This window comes from Myxine glutinosa, chromosome 2, assembly GCF_964187855.1.
Source record: "Myxine glutinosa chromosome 2, kmMyxGlut1.1, whole genome shotgun sequence".
Taxonomy (NCBI): Eukaryota; Metazoa; Chordata; class Myxini; order Myxiniformes; family Myxinidae; genus Myxine; species Myxine glutinosa.
The window spans coordinates 224,960,741-224,983,546 of record NC_136262.1 but is presented as its reverse complement, the minus strand read 5'-3'; the positions used below and the strand labels follow the sequence as shown (position 1 = coordinate 224,983,546).

General features: G+C 45.8%; 1 protein-coding gene across 2 annotated transcripts in view; it reads right to left on the bottom strand.

Moving 5' to 3' along the window:
* Positions 1–363: 363 nt before the first annotated feature.
* The window catches only part of RNF4 (ring finger protein 4), a 50,590-nt gene continuing 28,147 nt past the window's right edge, over positions 364–22,806 (bottom strand). The window contains exons 2-6 of one of the 2 annotated variants that reach the window (XM_078772294.1): positions 13,150–13,226; positions 11,969–11,981; positions 8,542–8,680; positions 8,177–8,285; positions 364–3,465 (exon numbers count right to left, since the gene is read on the bottom strand). In XM_078772294.1, coding sequence (XP_078628420.1) covers positions 3,316–3,465; positions 8,177–8,285; positions 8,542–8,680; positions 11,969–11,981; positions 13,150–13,226 — 488 coding nt within the window. In that variant the 3' untranslated portion in view covers positions 364–3,315. The remainder of the gene's footprint in view (positions 3,466–8,176; positions 8,286–8,541; positions 8,681–11,968; positions 11,982–13,149; positions 13,227–22,806) is intronic. The other variant, XM_078772295.1, reaches the window with a different exon arrangement.

Below are 22,806 nucleotides of genomic sequence, written 5' to 3'. Positions count from 1 at the left end.
ATTGAAGGAAAATAGTAAATAATTATATCTCTTAAACCACTTAACCTATCGATGCAAAATTTTACAAATGCCATCTAACACCACTGTTGCATATAGTTTGAAAATGATGAAGTCGTAGGTCACATGATTTGGCAGCCATCTTGGATAGAAAAACTAACATGTGATCAACATGAAACTTCACAAACATGATATCCTAGTTTGATATATGTAGAGTGTACATTTTAGATGTCATATGTCACCTGGTTTGGCAGCCATATTAGCTTGAAAACAGATATTTTAAAAAAAAACATCCTCAGAAACTACTTCACCAATCAATGTGAAACCCGTCATGTCTGGTAAAAAAATGTGATACTTGAGAACAGCTGAAGGGATTTAAATCAAACTTGTTTATTTTTTAGGACAATCAATGAGGGCATCTACCCGTTGTCACAGGCAGGCACTACATAGAGGCATATTGACGACGCACTCATTGCTCTAGTTTCGATAAGCAACCCCTAAATTATCTTCAAAAGGAGTTTACATTTACTCAAATAACCAGTTTTCATTCATGCACTCTCTTGGAGCTCCCTCAGTATGCATGGAAAGTTTTGGGCCACTAGGTTTCATCATTTTGGAATTATGGAGGACACACGCACACAGACTCTTATTATTATAGACGAGCAAATACAACTCGTCACTTCGCCGATGGGAATATTAAGTGAGGGTGGGGGAGGATAGAATGGGGTGGGTAAGAGAGAGAGGGAGAAAGAAAAAGAGAGGGGGCAGAGAAGGGGGAGCAAGTAGGGTGGAGTGGAGAGGATATGAAAGAGGGGGAGAGAGGGAAAGGAATGGTGTGAGGAGGGGGTGGTGGGAGCAAGGTTTGGCTCGTGAATAGGGGGTTAGGGGTGTGAAGAGGGGGAGGGAGGTGGGAGCATGGAGGATGGGGGAGCCAGAAGGGGAAGGCAAGGGTAATGGGGGAAGTGGGGAGGATGTGTTCTGGACTTGTATTTGACAGGGGGGCTTGAGGGTGGAAAGGGGTTCACAACTTGCGTTTGGTAGTGGGACTCGAGGGGAATGGTCCCATCTACTGACATTGATACAGGATCGAACAAAATGGGGGTACAGACGTTAAAACAGCATATTCAAACAGGAAAACAATACCATCCATCACTTTCAAACAGCACGTATCATTTTAAAGGATATTATAATATGGATTTCCCTTTGAGGGATGCGATTCGATCTGCAGATGACTCTGGAACTGGAATTCTCTGAGGCCAAAGTTGCATTTTAAACTTGTCAGATTTCACCAAGACAGAAACACATGTTTATATATGTACTCTGTTTACTCGATCACCTCAACATTGTCTATTTTCAAAAACAACTGCTGTTAAAAAGTCAATTACACCGCTGTCGACTATAGCCATGGCTTATAAACAACAGTTAATACGGTATGGCTGGCTTGGCGATGTATACAGTGATTCGTAGGTATTAAGATCAGCAATCAATACAGCGATTTGTAGCTCTAGCGTACAGAAACTGTTTTGACCTGCTCCAAGGCAAGGCATTTTTGATTAGGCCGAAACAAAATGGCAGATCAAGTCCCCTGCAAGGTGAACCCCCCCCCCCCCCCCCCCATGACAAAGGGTAAGCCTATGTTTAGGTTTTAATTTAACAAGCCTGTTAATAATCTTCAAAAGGGGTGTTTAAATGTACCCAAACACCCAGTTTTCATTCAGGTACTCTGTTGGAGTTCCCTTAGTATGCATGCGAAGTTTCAGGGCACGAGGTTTCATGGTTTTGGAGTTATGGAGGAGAAACTGACACAAACACACACATAGATTGCAAGGACGGAGTGGTGCAGTTCTTTCCCTTTGGTTACAATTTGCTGTGCACCACAAGCATGTGATGTTTCACAGCCAATCAGCTTTCTGCCCATCTTTATGAACTTGCAAAGATAAAGCATGACTACATTCACAGAAATTACTAGTACATTCTTTCCATATACCTCATAAAGATGCAATGTAAAAAATTCCGTAACAGCAGGTGCCGGCAAAAACTTGCCTACTGTTCATCAAAAGACACCGAGGCATCTTTACTGTCCACCGGCAATCAATGCCAACAGAAGGATGCCCAGCTTCACCTCCCATCTGATGAACATCGAAGTTCTTGCTGAAATTCTATACACCTATATGAAGCATCAGTCCTACTTTTTAAAGTCAGGTCAATAATCAAGCACAAAGGCAAAAGCACCCGCTCTTGTGGGACACACATTCCATCTCGGATACTGTTAAAAAAATTCTAAACGTCAAGAAAACTAGTAAAAAGGTCAACATGAATATTGCAGAAGCATGATGCCATTCTGTGGGAAGATTTAATCTGGCAGAGTGTAATGTAGCAGACAAGCTTGTGACATTTCTAGAATAGAAAAAAAAAAAAAAAAAAAAAAAAAAAAAAAAGCAACAGCAAAACAAGCAGTACTAAAGTTACACAATGAAAACGAGTGGAAAGCATTCCAACATGTGTTCTTCAAATTGGTAGCACGTTATCTTCCTCCAGAGCCTGCCCCAAGGTCAAGTCCAAAACCTGTAGGAGGCACGTCTCCTCCATGGAAGGCGACGCATATGATCCTTATAGGGTGCCAAGACCAATCTTCTGAACGACAGATGAGTCAGCATTCTGCCCATCAGCCAGATAGTAAAACCTAGAATGCCTGCAGACCTTTACATTTTATCTTTTCTCCAACTATTCAGTCATAGACACTCATTTTGGTTTCCATCGCAATTGCTCAGGCACCTCTAGTCTTTTGACTCACATGGCAATGGATCTCAAAGCTCCACCGCCCCACATCCTCCAGTTTTTCTTTTTACTCCAACTTTATTTTGCTTTCATTGTCATATTTTAAAATTGCAGATACAAATTTGCAATTACAATTCGAAGCTGGTTTTCCATACAGGACATAAATTCAAACTTTTTTTTTTTTTTTTTTTTTTTTTTTTTAAGTAAAACAACTTGCAAGTTTTATTTAATAATCAAATTATAACATAATATTTTTCGATACACTACTATATCAACAATAACTGTACAATTAAACATAAGTCAAAACATTTAGTTGTTCCAGAGGAAGCAAAATAAAGCAGAGATCACGGTGCACTTTAATCTTCATGATGCCAATGATTTGTAAATTGTGAAGGAAATAAATGTGCTTCGTTTTGAGTGCTGCCGTGAGCTTCAATTTGGAGGTGCGTGGGAAGAAATGGAAGGGCGCCTTATGAGAAGTCCATGTATACAAAAGCTGCAAAAGTAAACTGTCGGTGCTCGATATCAGGAGAAAAGAAGTCACAAGTAAATCGGGTGGAACTGACTCTTCCGAAGTTTTTTACGGCATGTGGGGCAGCATCCAGTGGCGCTCAAACTGTCACGGATGCACACGCTGCAGAAGATGTGCCCGCAAACTGTAGAGCAAACAAGCCGTCCACGTTTTAACACCTGGAGGAGAAACATCATCATGACACTCAAAAAGGACAGGCATACCTCCTACTATTGTGGGGAAAGTGGGAGAGAATTGCATTGCAAGGCACTATTTATCTTCCTTTGCCATTATTCATAAATAATAATGAAATGGAGTAGGTCAAGTGAATATGGATGGAAGTAGTTGAGGTGATGACAAGAAAAGTAGCGAAACTATCTGCAAATGTTAATATTCCTGAAAAAATAAATAGCCAAGAGGTAAAATGGGATTTTATTCAATTTGTATGCAAAAGTTTAACACTTTTGGTTTTGTTTTGTATGGTTTTTGCAAAGTATGGTTTTAGAGAACACAAGAACGAAACAGGAAGTGAACCACCTTTAGAGGCCATTTTTCCCCACAGAGCAGGGGTTGGCCTTTTTCAGGCACCGTGGTCCCCTTTTTGAAGCAATGTTTTATGTGCTCTTCCTGCTGCCAACCCTGTCACCTTTTGTGACACACAGGGAATTACCAGTGAACTGGTACTCAATTTGCCGACCTCGGAAGGATGACAGGCAGAGTCAACCCCCCTGGCGTTAATTCAACGATTGACCAGGATTTGAACCCAGGATCCGAGGATCCCAAGCCGGCACCCTAACCGCTAAGCCAACACCAGGCTCATTTCATAATAATAATTATAATGTCGTGTTGTGAATTTGGGGTAAGGGGGAATATCTAGATCCAGGTAGATCTGAATAGGTATCATACTCCGGTTGTCGTGGGTAGCCAGAACCATCTCGATGTAAATAAGTAGAGGACTTGCTGCCTAGACCGAATGTCGGATTAAGTGTGTGCCTGTGATCATACGAGGATGATCCAGTGATAGGTAGAATAGCGACTAAGATAATTCCCCTGTGTGTCAGACCTGGTGATCAATCCATTGTCCCGTATGGCAATGCACTCTTAAAGACACTTAGCTAGGCTCTCAGCTGCACACATTCATTAATTTCCCTCTCCCACAATAAGACTTACAGAACCACAGGCAGGAAGCCAGATCGGGGCACTGCCGATGGGGCGGCAGCCAGCCACATCACCAGCTGGCCACTGCTTGGTGGAAGGAAGATAGAAGGAAGTGGCAGACTGATTGGCCACCGACAGATGGCATGACATGAAGGAAAAAAAGTGCTCGGCCAATGAGAGGACACCAACGGGATGAGAAGATGCGAGAAGTCGAGGGGCACCACGCTGGTTGGGGGAGAGGAGGGCTGACGTCGCGTGACGGCGAGTAAAACCTCTCACTCGCCGGCATTTTTCTCTTCCTTTTTGGCCCTCTTGCTTCTTGCTCTGGACTGTCCGATTGAGCTCTCCCCTTTGTCATTCTTGTGTTGGCTGCCTTCCTGTTTGGACCTCCCTTCTGCCCTTTCTTTTCGTTCCCGTTTTGGAGTTTCGCTTCGAAAGACGTTGGAGCGCCGACGATTCTCTTCCCCGGCGTTCACGTGCGAACGGCAAGCATATGAGCTGCAGCAGCCGGGAGACCATTGCATGCTCTCTTGACGGGACCGAGCGGTTCGCGCTGACCAGAGCCTGAACGTTCCCTGACACTGCCAGGGACAGATAAGACGCACCACAGAACACAACACGGCGAACCGTTTATTTTATTATCCTTCCCATCCTGTATTCGAAATGTGTATGTAAGAGCGCTCAATAGGGGGTTTAGTTTTTAGCGTCGCGTTCCATTGTTCTCGGGTTCCGTAATAAATATTTCTTTTTGTACATTGAATTCGGTTCTCACTCAAGTTAATTTCCACAGGGAGAGGACATCGTCGGGTCGTAAAGGTAAGCCGTGGCATTTTTCCCCGAACCCCCCCGGCTCGTGTATCGATCCGCCATTGAATGGATTGTCGCCTCGTTAAGCTTGATTCCATCCGTGGACGTTCTGTCTTCACAGAGTGTCCGCACGACAATAGTAAATATAACAATAACACTTTAATCCCAATGTCGTGAATTGAAGGTTTATGGATTGAAGCGGTGTATGGTTCATGATTAATGATGAGCAGTGTTCGGCACTAATAATAATAATCACAGAAGTAATAAGGAATTAACCTCGGTTTTTTGATAGTAATATCTGACTCTCTCTGACTCTCTCTGACTCTCTCGAAAATCCTCTCTATCTCTTTGCTGATGACTCCACTCTCTGCCGCTCCATTCCTCTTCCCTCAGATCGGCAGTCTGCTGCCTCCTCACTCTCTGAAGACCTGGACAAAATCACAGACTGGTCAAACAAGTGGAACATGTCTTTCAATCCTGACAAATCTCACACTCTTACTATGTCTCTCCGAAAAGATCGACTGGACAACCCTCCCATCTACTTTCTCAACAATCCTCTCCAAGAAGTTCTGTCGCTCAAGATTTTGGGTCTCACTATCTGCCATGATCTTTCTTGGGAAAACCACATTTCCAAGCTGGCCTCCAAAGCCAGTCGCCGACTGGGCATCCTCTGTCGTGCGAAGTCCTTCCTCGGCACACCTGAGCTCCTCACCACATACAAGGCTTTCATCCGCAGCTCAATGGAATACTGTTCTCCCCTATGGGCCGGTGCTCCTGCCTCACACCTAGCTCGGCTTCACGCTGTTGAAACCAAAGCTTTCAGAATTATTGGAATCTCCCGCGATGAAGCTATCTCTGAGGGCCTTTCACTCACTCACCGCAGGCAGGTAGGTGGTCTTTCTGTCTTCTACCGACTCCTCTCCGGCCTTGCACCCCCAGCTCTCTGTGTGCTCTGTCCCCCAAATATTCCTACAGGTCGCACAAGATCTGCCAGCAACCCTCTGATGGTTAAACTGCCGAAATCTCGGCTCTCTGCTCACCTTCACTCTTTCATTCCTCTTTTCTCCCGCCTCTGGAACAAACTCCCTCACTCCCTTCAATCCCACTCCTCCCTCCAGGTCTTTAAAACAGCTGTTCACCACCATCTCTTATCTTCCCCCATCCAAAACCTTGATCTTTTCTACCCCCGCTAATTCACCCCAGATCCACCTTGTTTGAAATTCCAACTTCTTTCCTGGAAGTCCTGGCAGTGTCCATATGTTTTACACCTCTCCCACCGCCCCCTTCCCACGCCCCCCCCCCCCCCCCCAAAGCCCTCGCCCTCTCTCAGATCTCTCGATGTCTCCATGTCTCTCGGTCCCTGCTCTCAAATGTTGTGTTTGTGTCCTTCCCCCTCTCTCCCCATCTTGTCTACCGCTCCCTATGTTATATGTTTTATGTGTCGGTTTGTCTTTCTGTGTGATTAATGTTCGCTCTTTCACGAGCCTCGATCTTGTATACAAAAAAAAAAAAAAAAAAAAAAAAAAATCGTTTTCGAAATATAACATCAATATTATAGTAAATGTAATCACAACACTAATCCCTTCGTCGTGACTACAAACGTACTGGAAGTTAAAATATATCATCTTCTACATATTAAAGTAGCGGCAGTTTTGTGTCCGTTACGTCGTTACATCTATGATGTCATTATGACGGTTGACTCCACCGACCGACATTTTAATATACAAGTACACCCGCTCACTATGGGAGCTGCAGAAACAGGCAGTGAGAAAGAACAAATTTTTTAAAACGAGGAGAGACAGATCTGAAGAATTCCTTTGGTTTAATAGACTGCGCTGCCTGATTAAATGACCATCCTGATCATCAGCTGTGAACCATCCATCAGAGGTTTAAACCCTTCTCCATCACAGAAGCATGTCCTTCACCTTGGTTGTACCCAAAAGGTATCCAATAAAGGTGAGAGCGAGAAGAAAGGCCTGAAAAGATTCCTTCAACTTGTTGAATGCCTGATTCAATGACCCGCCGGATCATTAGCTAGGCACTGTCCATCTAAGGTTTAACCTTCCAATAGCAGAACGTCTCCGTTGTGTTGAAAGGCCATCCAACCAGTCAGAGAGAACCGAAGAATTCCTTCCACTTAATGACTGCCCAATTCATTATCAACCCGGATCATCCACCAGAGCCGTCAACTATCGAGATTTGGGCAATTCAATCCCAGGACCTTAATGAACAGCGAGTGGATCCAGAATCTGAGTGGTCTCTAAAGATCATCCAATCAGGCAGAACAGACATCTGTATATCAAGTGTACCGGAAAGTAATGTTTTTCAAAGAGGAATACACAGCTTTAAAAAAAACGACATTACTTTCCAGTACACCTAATATTAACGAGGATAGAAAAGATCACAGGTATAAATGGAAGAGGACGTTGCTAACAAATAAAGAACACGTCAGCTTGAGAAATCCAAGGCCTGAGCATGAATCAATGCCTCCCTCCCTGACCCCAACACTCAATACCCACCCTCGTCACTTGAATGACCATTATGGCATTATTATCAATACCTTGCGCCATGTCCCATTAGTTTGGCGTTGGCAGCTCAGAGCATGTAGGATTGGCACAACTGTTTTATGAACCATCTGACCAGGCATGATGTTCAACTGGAAAAAAACCTGCACCGAGCTACCACTAAAAACCTGCACCGGGACTTGAACTAATGCACCAAGAGGCTTTACTCTCTCAAATCCACTCCCAATTTTAAGGCAATATATCAACAACAAACCTTATAGGCCCAATAATATCATTGTAATGAATAGACAATCATTACGTAAGAGCTTGGCAAGTTAAATTTGTTAGTTGGGGAAAAAAAAAATAATAATAATAGCACAATAGATCCATGCACAAAAGCGAATTATTGATCGCTGCTTACTTGGTCAACAGAATCCATGCAAACGGGGCAGGTTAACCTTTGGCCAAGCATCTCGAATGAGGAACGTTTTGAATTTTCTCCCTCGACCAACACAGAAGCACCGTGCCTGCTGCATAAGAACAAAATGGTGTTCAGGATTCAAGCTACATTTATACTTTGACAGCTACATGCAGCAATACAAAAATATAAATTGCTAACCAAATCAATAAATACAAGAGCAATTCTTGATTACAGAGCAAAATGAACCGTCATTATACCAGTTTGACATTCAACCACACGGCATTGGTAAAATATAATTTTCCATTTCAATAAATTCCTGAAAATTACACAACCAAGCGGGTTATTGACTTTATTCTATTTCTTACTGTTTTTGGTTCTTCGACCTTTGTTTTGAGACACGCTCACTCATAACTTCTTGAACATCCTCTTCATCACCATAGGCAGCCTCATCACTACTGCTCAATAGCAGAGAGGAAAGATTGGCATCCAGGCAAAGAGTAGTATCTACAAGTTGGTGGGGCAAAATAAGGTGTGGGGAGAGATATAAAAGAGCATTGATCTATGCCTGTATATTGATCTATCTATCTGACTGGTTGAGAATAGTGATGGAAATGAATGTAGAAGGAAGTAGAGGACGGGGAAGACCGAGAAAGACTTGGTGAAAGGTGGTGGAAGAAGAAATACGGGCAAGGGGGTTAACAAGGGGAGATGTAGAAAATATGGCAAAATGGAGAAGATTGTCATGGGGCCCGCAAGGCTAACCCACTCTCTAGCAGAGAAAATGGCCTTAAAATGCTTGTTGTTGTTGTTGTTGTTGTTGTTGTTGTATTGATCTATGCCTATAAAAGGCAAAAGAAATGTCTTTACCAACAGAGGCCCCTCTGTTGGGGAAAAAAAAACTATCGTCAGTCCACTGGCTGGGGGGTTTCTTTCGAAAAGATTGAGATTTCGCTTTTCCCTCTTCCGATATTCTTCTTCGATTTGAGATTCGTGAGAAGGTGATGCGGAAGAAAGTTCCACTGTTGCCCCCATCATGGAAAAAGCCCCCCTCCCCCTCCCCCAAAAGATGATATACAGTCAGACCCCAACAATCACGGGGGATACGTTCCTGGAAAATGCCGCCAATGTTGAATCTGGTAATGTTAAGGGAAAATCAAAATCCCCGTGAAAAACCTCGAATACGCGGAGCGGCATCCAAGTACAGGGCCACAAATGTTGAAACAAACCGAGAACACGCTCGCGAAAAACTGCAAATGTTGAATGGCGTGGTGGGGGGTGGTTTGCCGTGCCTGTGGAAGATGCTTTTACAACTGTTATGTGCACAGCTGGTGAGAAATGCTTTATGTGTGGCTGGAAGTGGTTTATGCACGACACGTGCAAGATTATCTTAGAAGTGATGCACGCAGATTGTGGGAAATGTTAAAATTTTCATGAACACAAACACACATGATTACAGGTTTAATTAAATGCTTACAAATAAAATTCCAAAAGGTTAGCTCACTCTTTTGCTGTGAGTGTTATGTCACTATCGAAAACGAACCATTTGTGCTTCGATCTTTCATCTTTCGTCAGTCTCTCATTGTACTTTTGGATCAGGTTGATGCCCCGTTCCACCGTGTTGTTTTCTACTTTCATCCAACAGGACCGATCCCGAAGTTCGTTTAAAAAAGTACCATCAGTCCACTGTCTGGGGGGTTTCGTTAGAAAACATTGAGATTTCGCTTTTCCCTCTTCCTCATTATTGATTTCCTTCATCGCATCTTTTGTAGCGATATCGAACAACTCTTCGAGATTATTTTGAACATTTCTTCATTCGTTCTGTCACTTTCTTGTTCTCGAGTTCGGTGCTTCTTGAGGGCCAGATACTTCTCGTACATCTTAGGCAGTTTCCTGACACACGAATCTATCCAATGAGTGGGAATTCTGGCTTGCTCCCATACAGCGACAACTGCTTCACAGGCCAACTTGTAACTTGCTGGCAGGATTCTTCCTTCTTCTATATGGTGGAATTGGACCAGTCAGAGTGCGTCAAGTCCACGGGGTAGTCTTGCTGTCGATAGGTTAGGGTTTAGCTTCCCAAGGAGCCAGTTTTCAGGCACAGATCTGAAACTAGACGTCATAATTATTTCTGAAAAGAAAAAATGAATTTTTTTTTTTAGTATGGGGCGACCTCTAAATATTCACCAATCGAGCTCAAATTTCACACACAAGTGAATCGACCCGAGTGGACAAAAACAGCATTTGTGGAGAAACTATTCAACCAACTTCGCTTTTCTTTTTGGACCACCCTACTCTATATCTCCGAAACCACTCAATGGGAAAAATTGAAACATGGCTCGTTGTCAAGTACTCACTATGGGGAATAAGACATGTTAATGATTATGTCATTCTATGTAGTATGTAGTCCCTGGTGTTGGGCTAGCGGCTAGGGTGCCGGCTTAGGATCCTAGGATCCTGGGTTTGAATCCCGGTCAATCGCTGAATTAACGCCAGGGGGGTTGACTCAGCCTGTCATCCTTCCGAGGTCGGCTAATTGAGTACCAGTTCACTGGTAATTCCCTGCTTGTCGTTAAAGGCGGCAAAAAGGGTTGGCGTCAGGAAGGGCATCCGGCCGTAAAACATTGCTTCAAAAAGGGGACCGAAAAACAACAACCACAGTTCCCGAAAAAGGCCAACCCCCGCTTGCGGGGAAAAAATGGCCTCTAAATGTGTTTTTTTTTTTTTTTAATGATTATGTCATTCGTACCTTAATAAAAGACGTCATAATTCGACAAGTACAATGCCTAATTCCATCAGTATGAAAAAAAATTCTCTGCTATTCTTGGTCCGATTGACAGAATTTTCACCAAAGGAGCACCTCCTCCTGTAGAATTTTGTAATGGTAATTATGACGTCATAGGTCATGTGATACAGGCGCCATATTAGAAGAAAAAAAATTCGGAAAAACGTTGCACCTCTATATCTCCGAAACCACTCAATGGAAAAGTTGAAACAAAGCTCATTGTCAAGTACTCCCCATGGGGAACAAGATATGTTGATGATGTCATCGGTGCCTTCATTATGACGTCATAATTCGATAAGTACAACGCCTGATCTGATCAGTACGACACAAAAAAAAAATCCTCTGTAACTTAGTCCGACGGACACTAAATTTATACCATAGCAACGCCTCCTCCTGTAGAATATTTTAATGATAATGATGACGTCATCGGTCATGTGGTACAGGTGCATTCTTGGAAAACCAAAAAATGTTGCACCTCTATCTCCAAAACTGCTCCATGGGAAAAATTGAAACATGGTTGATTGTAAAGAACTCCATATGGGGAATAGGTGTTAACGATGACATCATTGGTGCCTTAATTATGACATCATAATTCGAAATGGACAATGCTTAGTCTAATCAGTTTTAAATTTACTGAGGATGATCTACACAACAATTCAAAATGGTCTCGCAGCCATATTGAATGAAAGAAAAAAAACCATTAAAAAACAGAATAGTTGGCTCACACCAAGTTGACTGCTCAGGGTAAGTATTTTATGATGAATACCATCTAGTCTTTGAGTAAACGTCATTGAATACACAAATCAGTTTGCATTACAAAATTCAACCTGGTGCATGTGTGCCTCCATAATTTTTGCAGATGTAGCCAATTGATAGAAAGTGGTTATAATGCAGCATCTTTACATTTCTGAATTGTCAGAGAAAGAATCACATAGCTGCAGAACAACATTACAGGGAAAGATTAAACAACGAAAAATAAAAATATGTTTTGGAAGCAATTTCATAATTACCTCCGTCTACAACCTTCACAGGTGTCAGGAAGAGCATGGAAAGAGAAACAAAGAAATATTTTTTTGCAACAACACAGCAAAGTAAAAATTTCAAGGTATTCAACTTTGTTACAATAATAGCAAATAAACCACAGTTGGTTATCAATACAATAACTGTAGAGTTCATAGAACACAACAACTCATGCAGTCTTAAGAAAAATAAAAGGACAAGGGAGAGGTTACCCCATCCCTTTTATTTGGATGAAGTTAGCTTCGGCGTTGTATCGGTGGATGCCTCCATTTTTGTCTGAATTTCAATGCATCCCCATGAGTGTGATTGGCAAATTTGATTGGTTGAAATGACATTAAATTTTACCAAAGTACTGCAAAACTGAAAGTTTTTGTAAGTACAAAGAAGGCAATTTGTGTTCTACAGTGTTCAAAATATATAATTTGATTGAAACAAAATAAAAGTTTTAAAGGCCACAGAAAAAAACCCCATTGAATCAGCAGGTTTTTTTTTGTTTTGTTTTTACTGCTGATTGATGCATTTTGGATATACCGTATTTTACATGGTTACCTTAGTTAATACACTACATTAGTTCTTCATGCCCGTTTGCGTTCTTTATGATGTCCCTAAAAACGGAAGGTTTCCTGCTTGCAATAATTTTTCCATTATTTTTGACTGCCAGAATGACAAACAGACTGACGCAATTGCTTTACCCTGCTGTGCGCACATGCATGCGGGATGTGAGACCGTACAATTTTGCCAAATTCAGAACCAAAGTACTGCTAAACTGCAGTCGATTATTGTTCTACAATGTCTGATTCGTATTTTGGTGTCCAAACTATGGAATTCCATTTCAATCAAGTAGTTCCTCAATCATAGACTGACAGACACACCGACTGAACCAATTTCTTTCCCACCCTTTGTGCAACGCCGAGCAGGGTAATTAACAAAATGAAACTTCTCACACAACATGTAGCATTCAGAGCTCAGAATAAAATATTGAACAATTTAAAAGCCAGACCTTGTTAGGCCAGGGAAGCACAATGCTTGTAGGTAGGATGCAGTCATATTTTCACAATAAATGTGTTTTTAGAAGTTACAAAGCACATGTTATAACACATAAATACTGCTATAATGTTGTACAAATGCTTATTCACAGCCTTTACAGGTACACCATATAATCCTCACTTACCACAATGCTATCATTGGTGCTCGTCAGATCAACGACATCGTTGTCAGTTTGCAACTCGTGCGTCAGGTCCACCACTTCTACCAAAAAAAGTAAAAGAAAAGAAAAACTAGAATGACACACTTCGACGTCACGACGTCGACCGATACGATATGCCTCCACCCACTTTATTACATCACAATCTATATATATAAAGCAGTAAAGTATGTTTGTTTGTTTGTCCTCTTATAACTCGAGAACCACTCATCGCAGAGCAAAACCAAACGCATATTCGGAATCAGTACGTCCCAGAGAAACTTCGTAACGTTAATTTTTCAACTTCATCCGATTGACATGGGACCAACGGCATGTGATAGAGTGAGAAACATTTATTTGACGACAATGACTTCCGACTTCCGGGTTCGGAATGCGGGACCAATGCCATTTGACAGGGAATAAAAAATAAATACGACATTCAATTGAAGACAATGACTTCCGACTTGCCTCCCCCCTCCCCCTCCCCTCCCCTCCCCTCCCCCGCCCGGCAATGCCGGGTACTTCTGCTAGTACTGTATATACTTGTACCAGGTTTGGTCAAAATCCCATCACCGGTTCGTAATTTGGAACAGTAACAGAATTTTTACTTAACAGGACATCTGACCTTTGACCAGGTGACCCCATAATCTAATCAGTTCATGTATACATCACAAAACAAACTTGTACCAAGTTTGATTTAAATCCCTTCAGCTGTTCTCAAGTTATCACATTTTTACCTGACATTACCTCTGATCTTTGACCTCTTGATGGCATAATCCAATCAGTTCATCTTTGCATCATACATACTTCTACCAAGTTTGTTCAAAATCCCATCACTGGTTCACAAGTTAGCGTGGCAACTTTTTTTTTTATACTTAATATGACCTTTGACCTCGTGACCCCAAAATCTAATCAGTTGATCTTTACCTCATTATACATGCTTGCACCATGTTTGAATTAGATCCCTTCAGCTGTTCTCAAGTTATCGCGGCAACGAAAACCTATCTCGGATGGACAACCCACAAACATAATGCCTCTGGCGACTTCGCCGGTGGACTCATGAAAATGAACTGAAAGAGCAATCAGAGATAACAGACCCTTGCCAGGATTTGTTTTGTAGCGTATTTTGTGTGGCGTGTAGATGATGCATGGGTGATGTTTGTTTATGCTCATGCAACGGACAGACCTTTTCAGATTTAGTGGAAAAACACACATTCCAATCGTACATATTTTATAGATGAAAGTATTTTACTGACGGAGATGTATTTTTACAGTACATCCTCACACTCTCACTGGTACAACTTTTATAGACACTGGCATTCTAATAGTACCTACTTTATAGACATGATTGCATTGTTTATAGTACGTACAGTACTCACATTGTATTGTACATACTTTATAGACATGATTGCATTGTTTATAGTACGTACAGTACTCGCATTGTATTGCACATACTTTATAGACATGATTGCAATGTTTATAGTACGTACAGTACTCGCACTGTAATTGTACATACTTCATAGAGGTACTCGGTTGAAAAAGAATAACCCGTAATACTGGCTACCACCAGGTGGTGTTTGTGGCAAACGTAAGCAGATTGTGTGCGGACTGGCAGACAGATAAACAGACAACAAACGGACCCAAATCAGGGCAACACCCTCTCCTCTGGTGAGGGTAAAAAATGGTCCCATTGGTAAAATAAAACCACAACAAGTAGCGATACATTCAAAGTACACCGCCCCATGCCAAATAAATAACTAACATATCCGCCAGCGCGCAATACCGGGGTGCCTTTGGCGGCCGGCAATGCTGCCGTGCAGCACATGGAGACAGTATTGGGAGGGAGAGGTGTACAATAATTGATCGATTGATTCATTGCATAATTAAAATAAATAAACAATAATTGTAAAATAATAAATCTTTTAATCAATTGGGTAATAGCCTACCTAAACCACCAGTGTTTCATCCAAATGTGTAACTTTTTGAAAATTAATTCATAAATAAAAATTTTAAAAAATCAAAAAAAATCGATCAACTGATTAATCAATAAATAATTAATCGATTCATCATTAAATCCAAAATAACCTTTTATAACCAAATCAATTGGTCACTGTGATGTTCAAATATCAGTTTCCTCGCTCAAAAGGTATCTGAGATTTTGCCCAGACAAGAAATAAAATAATGAAATTACTAATAATTAAAATAAATAAATCATAATCATAAAAAAATTAATTTCTTAATCAGTTGGCTAATGGCATACCTAAACCACCACCGTTTTATCTGAATGTGTAACTTTTTGGAAATTAATTAATCGAATAATTAAATACTCAATCAATAAATCAAAAATACCCTTTACAGCCAAATCACTTGGTCATTGTCGTGTCCAAATATCAGCTTCCTAGCTCAAAAGGTGCCTGGATATCACCCGGACAAACAAACAACCAAACAAAAACAACTAAACGAAGCAGAGGGCGCCGATGGCGGAGAGACTGCTATATCCATTCAATGGCGAAACTGCAAATGGGGAATCCACGAATGTCACGGATGGAAACCCTTACGTCAATTCCTCATTCTGCTTTAAAAACTCAATATCTCCATATTTTCATTCCAAACGGCATTATTCCAATCACAAATGAATAGTATCTATATCATTAAAATGCTTAATTCTGAAGTTTGTAATCAGAACTTCTCTCCAGCTGTTGCTCCTGTCGCCTAAGATATGTGTGATACTATGTAGTTAAGACTAACCCTTCCATATAAGCATACCTATGTCTCCAAATGTCTATAAGTGTGGAATAAAAGCTGAAATTCAGTGAAAAGTTTTGAATAACGCACGCCATTTTGTTTTACGCACAGTGAGATGCTGCACGTGATACCGAGAAGAAGAAGACGTCCCGATGTGTGCCAGATGCGCAGCGACTCGAGAGGCATGCTACGCCTTTTAATACAAATATAAATGCGATTAGAAATGTAAAGGGGATACTTACCAGTAACCACACTATAAAAGACAATACTGCAGTTGAATACTGTTGCGGATATGGGACTTGGCCTCAATATCCGCTTGTAAATATTCCCCTATTTCCCCAATACTCCCCAACTATCCCCAATCCCCCATTCCCTAGTCCCATTGTCTGTAAATAACACTCTGTAGAACCGACCTTCCCCTTTTTCCCCCATTAAATGTCGTGCCCAGGTTCACCGCATCTCACGTAGACAACTATAGGACATCTTGCTAGTTATTCTTAGTCTATGTCAGTTAAGGACTCGTTTCCATTAATTCTGACTCTTCGTTGCACCAGAATGTGATCGTATGGCACCAGTAGTGAGTTTAGGACCTCCCCTTACCTCCTCCCATCTTCCCCATGAAACAACAACAACAACTACAACTACAACAACAGAGGAGAATGGGGGCGGCGCGGCGCGGGGGAGTGTGCGTCCTCACACCGGCTCGGTTAGCCGCCATTGACCATGTGCGCCGACGGGGTTACCACGAAGGGGCTGCCTGTCGGCCCCTCGTCAAGGGCGGAGCCGGTAACCCCCGCACCCAATGAGAAGCAACGGGCCGATTCCATCTGGGGCGGAGCTAACGAGCCGAGGGCGTGTCACTCCCCGCCGGATATACGCAGCGACTTACCGGACGTGACGTCAGATGCGCCCCCAGCTTGAGAAGACAAGTCACCACCTCCGAGCGCTGAGTGAGACCTCCCGCATCTTTGGACTGGACCGGGTCGATTTTGCCCCTGAGCCAAGGTGCACCTTGAGCCATCGAAGACCTGCCCCTCCTTGCCATCAATCCCCGTGTGAGTCAGTTTTGTCCCGTTTATCTGTCGTCTGTCGGGGCTAATATAAGAGTGTGTCTAAGTGCCTGCCTTTCTATGCTGTCCCTCTTGTCGTTGTAATCTGACCTTCCGCCCTAATATAACCTCCTCCGGAGGTCTTGAGAACCGTATCCCTGGTGTCGTGTCATTTTAATCCCAGCCGTTGTGTCCTTTTCCTTCATTGATTTAGCGTAGCGCGACTCGGCAACGTTCGAGTATAATCGGGTAACTTGTGCGGACACGGCGGCCATTCCGCTCGGCCCACCATAACATCAAAGTCGTGTCTGTAACAATTGGTGTCAGGAGTGTTGGATTCGGACCTGGGACTAAATTTGTTAGGCCCAAATTTTGGGAAGTAGAATTCGATCCGGAGCGCGTTTACGCGCTCGAAATTATAAAGGCGAAATTTGATTGTGTTTTACAAAATATAAAAACCCGAATTTTGAAAGTCGCGCTATGGCGGATCAAGACAGCTGGGGTCCGGTAGAGGAGAGTGAGGCAGGGTCGGTCCAGGACCAAATTGAGGGACGCGAGGAGAGCGAAGCAGCGAGGGTAGCAGACGCACAAATTAGCGTCGTTGCGCCCGACATGGCGGGCGCGCGAAATGGCGCCTCGCACATGGCCACGGCGCCCACGCCCGCGACCGTGGTAGCGCCACCGGTGGATTCGAACCTTTTCCTCCTGCAAATGAGGGCCTTTATGGAACAAATGGGAGACCAAATTGGAGGTTTGAAAAACAGTATGGGGGTAATGAGGGACGAAATGAGGGCTGATAGTGAGCGATTAGAGGGCCAAATGGGGGTAATGAGGGACGAAGCGAGGGGTACCGGTGAGGGGTTAGACAACGGGATAAAAGAGGTGAAAAATGGGTTAATGGGGGTAGAAAATAGAATGGCTGCCCAGGAGAATCAGATAGAGGGAGTGAAAAATGGGTTAGAGGGGTTAGAAAACAGGATGGAAGGCAAATTGAGGGACATGAGGGACCAAGCGGAAAGGGAAGTTAACCAAATGGGGCAGCAGATAGAGGGGGTCAGAATGGGGGTAGAAACCAAACTGGATGCTCACAGGGAGGAAATGGAGCAGATGAGGGTGGCATCTGGGCAGGAGATGCAAGTGATGGGAGAGGAGATCAGAAGAGGAGTGAGTGAGGAGGTCGGAGGAGTGCGCGAGGAGGTGAGGCACTGTAAGGAGCGCATGGAGAAGGAGGTGAGAAAGGGGACTGTAAAATTGCAAAGTGGTATAGAGGAGTTGACGCTGGGAGTAGAACAACTGACAGTGGGACAAAAGGAGTTGGGGGACCAGGTAAAGAAGAACACAGCGGTAATAGAGGGTTTAAAATCGACACAGAAGGAGATGAAAAAGGACGTAGGGGTAATTAAAAAAGAGTGTCAGACGGTACATGAGGACCTGACGAGGAAAATGGACAAGGTGGTAGAGGTGATGGAGGTTAAAGAGCGGGAGGTGCGGGAGCACATAGAAAAAAATAAAGTGGAGTTAGAGGAAGAGCTTAAAGGGGCGCACGAAGAGATGAAGGAGGTGAAGCAGAAATTAGAAGAAGTGGAAGAAGGGGTGAGCGAAATTAAGAAGCGACGGAGAGAGGATAAGAAAGAGATAAAGGAGGAAGTAAAAGAATTGGTCCAAAGTCTGTGTTCGGATCGTGATGATGTGCTCATTAACCGGATGAGGGATTCGCAGGTGATGGAGGAGAAGCGAAGAGAAAGAGGACCCGGTGTAAGTGGTGACCAATATGGTCGTGCGTATGATGCGCCAGGTGATTTAATAAGCTTGGGGGTCGAGATAGACCCGGATGTTCGTGAGAGGCCACGAGTGAGGTGTATGGCTGGTCCGGAGGGTATGGAACGAGAGGTGCGAGGTGTGAGTGAGCAAGGTTGTGGTGGTATGGAATGGGTAGCGGGTTGCGGAGGTGTGACCCATGCATCGACACCAACAGGGGTAGTTGTTGGAGGGACCGGGGAGGCACGAGAGCCCCTTGGGGGTAATGTACTGTGGGGGCCCGGCCGGTTCGGCCCCGCGCTGACCCCGCAAGGGGCGACGCACGGGGTCCGGCAGGCGGGCAACGACTCGCATGCGAGGTGGTCCCACAAGGTCCCACTCGCGCCGTATGACGGCAAGAGTGATCTACGCGCGTACCTGGCGCAGTTCGACTGTGTGTGTAAGGGCAACGGTTGGGGTGAGGACGAAGGTGGAGTACACCTGGTGGCCGCATTGCGCGGCGCGGCGGCGGAGGTGCTGACGGCATTACCAGCGGGTGCTCTCACCCTGCCAGCCCTCCGCGACGCCCTAATTAATCGATTCGGCATTGAACAGCAGAGCAAGCTTGTTAAAGCTCAGCTCGCGCTGCGAAAACGCAAGCCCCAGGAAGCCATCGGGGAACTTGCCCACGACATTCGCCGCGCAGTGGGGATCGCACATGCTAGCATGGCAGCGGATTCCCGGGAAAGCCTGGCGCTGGACCATTTTATCCAGGCCCTTCCGGACATTGAGCTCCGGCAACAGCTCGCCATGTGGCGCCCGCAGACTCTGAGCCAGGCGGCTGACGCTGCGGCCCGTTGGGAAGCAGCGAGGCCCCTGGCCCGGGGGGCGAGCGTCTCGCAATGGCGGTCCGCCAGGTGGGACCCCCGATGGAGGGCGGACCCCTTAGGGGGCCCGCCCCCGACGTGGGTCCTGACCTGGCGGGCATGGTCTGGAGGCTGGTGGACCAGCGCCTGGCGGGACCTGGACCATGGCAGGCGGCCCCGGAGGTGGCCCGCGGTGGACCACGAGCGGGTAATCCAATTCGGACCTACAGGGGGGGAAATTTGGAATTCCGGAGACAAGCACCTTACCAGGTGAGGTGCTATACTTGCAACCGTCTGGGTCACCTGGCGAGGCACTGTCGAGCCACGCGCCGGGATGATCCCCGGCGGTTGAGGTCCTCAACTCCGCCCAGGGGGGAGCGGGTTAGCCGACCCCAGACACCCCCCCGCCAGACCCCGGGAAACTAGAAGGTGTCGGGCACGTAGGGCGGTGTTCGGCAGCACAGGATGGAGGAGAGCCCTCATTGACGCGGCAGGTCATTTATTGTGGCCAAATTGGAACCGGTAGCCTGACAATTAGATGCAAAATTGCCGGCGTGGGGGTAGACGCCGTAGTGGACACAGGAGCTAGCGCCACGATCATCAGCCCTGTGGTCCTTGATTCGAGCGCAGGTGGCTGGGATAAGATCCAGCGCCTGCAAAATTATAGTTTGCAGCTTGCTACCGGGGTAACGGCCCCGATCATAGGGCGTGGTTCTGTGACCCTCAAGTTAGGGTCGGTAAGGAGGGAGATAGATGTTTGGGTGGCGGAGGTGTGCGACCCATGTTTAATAGGGTTGGATTTGTTGACTGCCAGCGGTTGTAAAATCGACTTGTGCCGGGGGATCCTGCAGGTGGGAGTAGAAGAGCTGCCATTAGGGGGAGTGAGCACGGCCGAGAGAGCGGAGCTGGAGGCTTCCGAGGCCGTGACCATCCCCCCAAGGGCCGAGGCGATAGTGCCGGCCCGGTGGGCAGCTCGCCCAACATGGCAGGAGTCCTGCGGCCTGGTCGAACCGGTGGCAGCGCAGTCCATACCGGGTTTAATCGTGGGCCGCACCCTTGTAAAAACGGACGGACCGGTAGTGGCCGTCCGAGTAATAAATATGAGTACAGAACCACGCACTATAGTAAGGGGCACGAGGGTAGCTGGCTGCACCCCAGTTGAGGAAGTCGCGACAGTGAGGGGCGAGAACGTCCAGCCGAGCCGACCCCGGGGGGAGCCTTCAATAACAAGTAGGAATTGGCCCGATCCCATTTGCGAGATGGTAAATCGTAGTAGCGTAGAGTTGGGAGGTACCCAGAGGGAGGCCTTACACAAACTGGTTGGGTCCCATTTGGACCTCTTCTCCCTGTCCACCGAGGATATTGGACGTACGGGCCTGGTGAAACATCAGATCCACACCGAGAGGGCGGAAGCTGATGAGCAGGTTGAAAAAATGCTCGACGCAGGCGTGATCGAGCCCTCGGGAAGTCCTTGGATGTCACCTGTTGTGCTGGTCAAAAAGAAGGATGGGACCACGCGGTTCTGCGTGGACTATCGCCAGCTAAACAACGTGACACTCAAGGACTCATATCCCCTGCCAAGGATTGATGACACCCTCGATGCCGTTGCGGGCTCAAATTGGTTCTCGACTTTGGACCTCAAGAGTGGGTATTGGCAGGTGGAGATGGATCGGGCAGGGAAGGAGAAAACGGCATTTTCCACAGGTAAGGGACTGTATCAGTTTACTGTGATGCCGTTTGGTTTGTGTAACGCCCCCGCCACCTTTGAAAGATTGATGGAGCATGTACTAGGCGGCATGCCATGGCAGTCATGCCTGGTGTACCTGGATGACGTCCTGGTACATGCCCAAACGTTCCCCCAGGCAGTAGCTAATTTGGACCAGGTGTTCGGGTGCCTCAGACAGGCAGGGTTGAAGCTGAACCCGAGTAAGTGCACTTTGTTTGCAAGAGAGGTGGCCTATCTAGGTCACGTGATCGGCCGCGAGGCGGTAAAAACGGACCCAGACAAAATTAAAGCGGTAGAGGAGTGGCCCGCACCACGTACCATCAAAGAGGTGCGGGGATTTTTGGGACTCTGCTCCTACTACCGGCGCTTTGTGGCGAAATTTGCGGAGTTGGCCCGTCCCCTCCACCGGCTTACGGAGAAGGGGACGCGATTTAATTGGACACGGGAGTGCCACGAGGCCTTCCAAAAATTGAAGGGGTGTCTGACATCCGCACCCCTTCTAGCGTACCCCACTAGCAACGGGGCATTTACCCTGGACACGGATGCGAGCCAGGAAGGATTGGGCGCAGTTTTGTCTCAGACACAGGAGGGCGTGGAGAGAGTGATTGGTTATTATAGTCGGGCTTTAAGTAGGCCCGAGAGAAATTATTGCGTCACTCGCAAAGAGTTATTGGCTATGCTGGCTGCCATGAACCATTTCCACCCGTACTTGTACGGGCGGAAATTTTTGGTTAGAACTGACCATTCCTCCTTGCAATGGCTCCTTCGGTTCAAGGAACCAGAGGGCCAAATTGCAAGGTGGTTGGAAAAGTTGCAGCAGTACGATTTTGATGTGGCCCATAGGGCCGGGAAGGCCCATGGTAATGCGGACGCACTCTCTCGGCGTCCTTGTCTGGGGGAAAACTGCAAATTTTGTGCGAGACACGAGGAGAGGGAACAATTGGGCGATTCGGACCCGACCCTCGTTGTCCGGGCAACCCGGGTGAGAGGGCCAATTTTGCCACTAACCGCAGATGAGGAATTCGGAACTTTGGCATGGAGCACGGCCCAGCAGGAGGATCCTGTCCTGGGGCCAGTATTCAATTGGGTCAAATTGGGGCAAAGACCAAAGGGGGAAGAGGTCACCCCCCTCGGGGCACAAACAAAGGCATATTGGGCTCAGTGGCAGACCCTGGAATTGAAGGATAACATCTTGTATCGCAAGTGGGTGGAGGTTCCCTCTGATAGAACTTCCTGGCTGGTGATAGTCCCTGACAAATTCAAGAACGTCATATTGCAACAGGTGCATGGTACCCGCTCCGGCGGCCATTTGGGCAGGACAAAGACAATATCGCGGGTACGCCGGAGGTTTTATTGGGTGAATATGGGGCGCAACATACAGGACTGGTGTCGGAGATGCGACGCCTGTACTGCCAAAAAGGGACCAGCACGGAGGATGAGGGCCCCCCTTCAATTACACCAGGTGGGGGGCCCCCTAGAGCGGGTGGCCATGGATATCTTAGGCCCACTACCCCGCACCCGC